Here is a 6,109-nt window from a genome sequence, read left to right as displayed (position 1 = left end):
AACAATGAATCGCCAACATATATGACCACTTTGAATACCGGCAATAATGGTAACAATGGCTTCAATGTTTTATCTACCTGGTCATAAAAGTCAAGCAATTTTATTTTCCCAATGGGACACTTGGTTTCAGGTTGCAGTGATGCTATATTGATAGCTAGGTCGACAATACTTTCACCCAATCCACCATTACATTGATTGGCACACATTAAGCTGACAACTAAAATAAAGTAATAATATTTTCGGTTAGTTATAAACATGTTATGTTTAATTGGTTTAAATTGGTTAGCTATTGGTATAATTAATTGTGATATACTATGCAAATAGTATTTTTGTTTTATAAAAATAATAACTCTTTATATATATACTAATAATATGATAAATAAAATATATAATTGATTATTATTTTGATTATAATTAAATTTGTTTTAAATAACAAATACGTGATATTTCCCAAAAAAAGAAAACTCAAAAATTGTAAATTATTTATAATTATTTACATTTTAAAACTTTAATTAATTGCTAATTTTTAATATTAAAAAAATTTTTTGCTATCACTAGCATATAATAACAATAAATTAACAAAATTTATAATTTAAGTGTAAAATTAATTATTAATTATATTTAATGTAAAATGTCGTTACAATTTTTTAAAAAATGAAATTATTTAAAATTGTTTTTATAATATCTATTTATGACCTAATTTTTGTATTTAAAATATTTTTTTACACATATGTAAAGTTATCTTTATTAATTAAAAAAATAATATTTAAAATAATAATAAAATATATTGTATTTAACCCATAAATAAACAAATAAAATACATAACAATAAAATTGATAAGTCATTAAATGATTAATCAAATAACTATAAAGTTGTAATTAAAAAAAAACATTAAATATATATATTTACAGATTATATATAAATTCAAATATAATAAATATTTGTAACTAAATAATAATAATAAATAGTTTGTAAAAAACAATATGTTTTTAATACCGGCATCAAAGTTGACAGTCGTTTGGATGCTATTTACTATATTAGCACTAATCGATAGACACAATCGTCTAATTAATGTCAAAATAGCAAACAATTTGCCGAAAAATCATAGCCATTATGACTTTATAGTTGTAGGCGCCGGTACTGCCGGCTGTATAGTGGCCTGTCGTTTGGCCAACGAAACTGCCGGACGGGTACTGTTGTTGGAAGCGGGCGGTACTCAACACTCGTTGAACACAAGTTTTCCGGCACTATTAGACTCGTATATACTTGAGTCGTCCGTCTATTGGCGGGTGCGTAACAAGTTTAGCAACTCGTTTATCGGTAGCGGCAAACTATTTGGCGGCAGTCACTCGTTAAACGGTATGTTTTATATAAGAGGCAGTCGTAATATCTACGATAGTATATATAATAAAACCGGTGCTCGAGGCTGGGCCTACGATGAAGTGTTACCGCATTATATAAGCAACGAGTTTAACACTGATCCTGTATTGAAGGACATGTATCACGGATCGAGTGGACCGTTAGGTGTGACAACTCAGTTGCATATCTTACCGTTGTTTGTGGCCATTGAACAGGCTCTTAAAAGTTGGGGCAACCAAGTGGTCGATGTCAACGGTGCCAGCGATGAAGGTATTGCTCGACTTCAGAGAACTATACGCAACGGTCGCCGCGAGACTACAGCCGCAGCCTATATATTGAACGATAACTCCAGGTGCCCGACATTGTCCATAATGACCAATTCGTTGGTTACTAAATTGCTGATCCAATCATCAGCCAAACAGCAACCAAATGTTTATGGCATTGAGTTTATCAAATCGGATAACAGTTCAGCATATCGTGTCTATGCCGACAACGAAATTATTATATCAGCCGGTAATATAAAACTGTATAATATTTTTTATATAGAAAATAAATAAATAAATAAAACTAAAAATTAAAACTTATTAATTAGTCTTTTTAAAAAAAAAATAATTTTTAAATTATTAATAGGTTCACTGAATACACCGAAATTGTTGCAATTATCGGGTATTGGCAATGCCCAACTTATGACTAGACTGGGCATTCGGCCGGTTTGGTCAGACATACCGGTTGGTCATAATTTTATGTGTCATGTGTCGACATTTTTAGGTTTTTCACTGAAATCCGAGTCACCAATTGACAATGTTACTATTAATCACTTTTATCGGGCACTGTACGGCCGTACGGGTCCTATGACTCACAGCAATGCACTGGTATTGCGCTTGAGATTGCCGTCAATTAGCAGCACTGATAAAGATTATGATAATAATGAAACCATAGATTATTTTGTACAAATTGAGTTCATATTATCTAATTATGCGGGAAATCAAAAACTTTTATGCATAACAATTACCGATTTGGGCGACACCACAAAGGGCACACTAACAATCCAATCGACCGATGTTCGGGAACCGCCGGTCGCCTATTATCCATACAAAACACGTGACAATCGGGCACTGTTGGCTGCTGTGCAGTATGTTTTGAAATTTGTATCGTCAACATCACTGAGCGACTTTGTTCATCCTATTCCCGCTGATATGGACGACTGTAAGCCGTATATAACCGGACCTCTATGGCAGTGCTTCGAGTATCACAAATGTTTGATTGAAAAATCGACATTTTTGGGCCATCCTATCGGTACGTCACCTATGGGTGCTTCGGATAGTGCGGACACTGTTGTTGACGAAAGATTGCGTGTAAAAGGTGTGACCGGTTTGCGTGTTGTCGACGCATCCATATATCCCAACCATATTAACGGCAACACAATGGCTGCCGCTATACTGGCCGGTGAAAAGGGCGCACATATGATCAATTGAGGACATGCATAGCAAACAGTATCGACAATCAGTTTTAGTTAATTATAATTCACATAAAAATTTATCAAGCAAAAATATATGTACTATTATTGACTATTTTAAGTTTATAACTTTTTTATTATAATAAACAAATTTAATTATATATATGTTATTATAACTAATTTTTTTGTTGTTTAAGAAAAATTTTTTTTTTAATTAAAGTTTCTATTAAATTATCTAACAATAATAAAAAATAAAATGTAAAGATAGTATCATTTGTATTAAATTTACAATAACTACAGTAAATGTAAACTAACTAATTTGAATAAGATAGTAAAATATTAATATATAAAAATCTTAACAATATACTTTATACATAATTTATATTTTAAATATAAATAATTTTTATCATATCAAATCAAATTAAAATACACATGTTAAGTTATAATAAAATATAATATAAAAACTAGATTTTTATTAAAAAAAATCATTTAACATATTTTTTTACTAATTATTAAAATTAACTACCAAAAATATGCATGAAAATAACTTTGTTTATTAAACATTTAACAAACTTTAACTAAATATTAGTGTTTTTATTTTATTAAGTTTGGTATTAAAAAGTTGTTTTATTATCAATAATCAAATAATTCATAATAAATATTTTTAAGTATAGTTTAAAATAGTTTATTTTGAAGAAATTTTTTTTTACATATAAAAGCATTTTACTAATTTATAATGATAAGATAAAAAAAACTTAACTGCCTACAAAATAAAATGATATTTGCAAATAATTTAAGTTTTTTAAAACTTAAAAAATTTGAATTTCTCATTAGTATGCATTTTTAATTTTTTTTTAAAAGTGACAGGTCAAAATATCTATTTCTAGAAACTTTTTATAACTTTTTTTTATAAATTTCTAAAATTTATAAATTACCTGGCACATTATTCAAAAAAGGGTATATAAGTTTAAAATCTATTAACAATTATTATACAAAATAAAAACTACAATAAATTTAGTAATATTTTATTTTTATTGTAAAATTTTGGAAAAACTATTAACAATGCGTTCAATTATTTTGTTGGTTGCAGTAATTGGTCTATTGTTTGGTATGTATTGTATACTTTTATATATTTTAGTCTAAGTTAAAAAAATAATAGCATATAATATGATTAATTATAATTAATATTATTATCATTATAATTAGTGTTAATTATTTATATATAAATTCAAGATACTATATATATACTGTATATATAAATTAGCAATGTATATTTCCAATGTTTAGTTTATAATATTTTTTTTAAAAAGTTTTAATAGAGTGATAGTAATCTATTGCAATATATTTCTAATTATTAAAACCTATTAAATTAAAGTGTTTATATATGATAATATAAATTATTATAATTTTTTTGTTATTATCACTCTATAGCTACAACAATGGCTCAGATACCCACGTGTACCGTAACTCAAAGAGTATGCGGTAATGTTTGCTGTGAACCGGGACAGTTGTGTGCCGCTGTTGGTCTACTCGGTGTAGCCATATGTTTGGGTTTGGGATAACACCGCAACTGTGTCTCAACTTAAATGGTTTATTGATTTATACAATTTTTTCATAATTGAAAAAACCTGTAAAACAATAAACCAATACTTGTTGTTTAACAAACAAATTAGTTTTTTTAAGATAGAGATTTAAAATATTTTTCCAAATTATATTATAAAATAATATTATAATTTTTAAAACTAAATTTTTTATTTTTTTGTTAAACAATAACTAAAAATGTGGATTTAAATGATATATTGGCAAAAATAAAATTATTATTATAGTTAAAAAACATGGGTTATTATTATTTTTAATTTATAATATTTACTTGTATAAATGTTTTATTTAAAATATATTACAATAGTTTTATTACAATAAATTAAAAAAAATATAGTACATTAGTTGTATATATTTTTATTTTTAATAATAGAAATTTAATATGTACAACTTATTCATAAATCTAATTGTTTAATATATACATGTAATACAATAGATATAATTATTTGTAAAAATAGCTAATAATGCAAGTTTCAATACAATATAATTCTAATATTTTATTTAGTATACTAAATATAAAACTATTTTTATGATATCACTATTATAAAAAAAGTTCATTGAATTACATTTATATGTGATTTGAATTTAATTAACAAAACTATAATTAATTAAATATATACAGTAATTATTAATACAATAACTAAAAATATATATAAAAAAATTACTAAATTTAATGTCATAAAATCAATTCATTTAAAAAAAATCTCACTGAGTTTTACGATAAAATTTTCAATAGTATATAATTTTTATTTAATATAAAAATGCAGTAATATTAATATGTTAAAAATGTAATAATGTAAAAAATATATCAAAACTAATAATACATAATTATAGTTTATAGTTTTAACAATAATATCTAACTAGAAAATTCATACAATTATTATTATATATTTATTTATAATATAATAAACATAATGTTTAATAAGTATAGTACATATAAAGTATATTAAATTTATATTATTTATTTACAATTTTTTAGTATTTTATTTAAGTTATAATATATTCTTAATAAAATATATGATTAATTAAAAAACATTTTTTATAAAAAATAACATTGAAGAAAAAAGAAATATAATAGCTCAATAAAACATTATGATTAAAAATGATAATTTAAAAAATTGATTTATAAAAGATCACAAAACTCATGAAAAAAAAAACTTAAAATCATCTAGTAACAATTAATTATAAAAATAAATATTGTTAATTAGAAAAAATAATATAATTATAGCTATTTTGAATGATTTATTATTTATTTTTTGAGTATATAAACTAAATACTAAAAAAACTAAATAATCGTTAGTAATAATAATAAAAATATAAAACAATTATATTTTATAATATTTTAGTTTAACTCAAACAATGCGTTCGGTAATTATTTTGATTGTCACAATCGGTCTAATGTTTGGTATGTATTATAATTAATACTAATATATATATATTTATAATATAATATAGAAATTTATTAAATTTATTATATATATATAAATATTGAGATTTTTTTCGGAAAAATGTTTTATATTTAACAATAATATAATTTTAGTTAAAAATAGTTTTTTTTTAGTTAGTAATATTATTTTACTAATAAAATATTATTATTTATAACTAAAATTAGCTGCCATTGCCACAACAATGGTTCAGGCAAAATGTAAAATTGGTCAAAAAAAATGTGGCAACGATTGCTGTTTAATGGGATCG

General features: G+C 24.0%; 1 protein-coding gene across 1 annotated transcript; it reads left to right on the top strand.

Moving 5' to 3' along the window:
* The first annotated feature begins 983 nt into the window (after nt 1-983).
* On the top strand, nt 984-2,834 carry LOC128965725 (glucose dehydrogenase [FAD, quinone]-like). Its single transcript, XM_054312478.1, has 2 exons — nt 984-1,872; nt 1,990-2,834. Exons 1-2 carry the CDS (start codon nt 984-986, stop codon nt 2,832-2,834), a joined length of 1,734 nt encoding a protein of 577 aa, XP_054168453.1.
* Nucleotides 2,835-6,109: the final 3,275 nt, after the last annotated feature.

This window comes from Oppia nitens, unplaced genomic scaffold (genome assembly GCF_028296485.1).
Source record: "Oppia nitens isolate AA-2021 unplaced genomic scaffold, nextdenovo-longstitch-racon4-pilon3 scaffold10_pilon_pilon_pilon, whole genome shotgun sequence".
NCBI lineage: Eukaryota > Metazoa > Arthropoda > Arachnida > Sarcoptiformes > Oppiidae > Oppia > Oppia nitens.
This window is presented reverse-complemented; position numbering and strand designations above follow the sequence as displayed.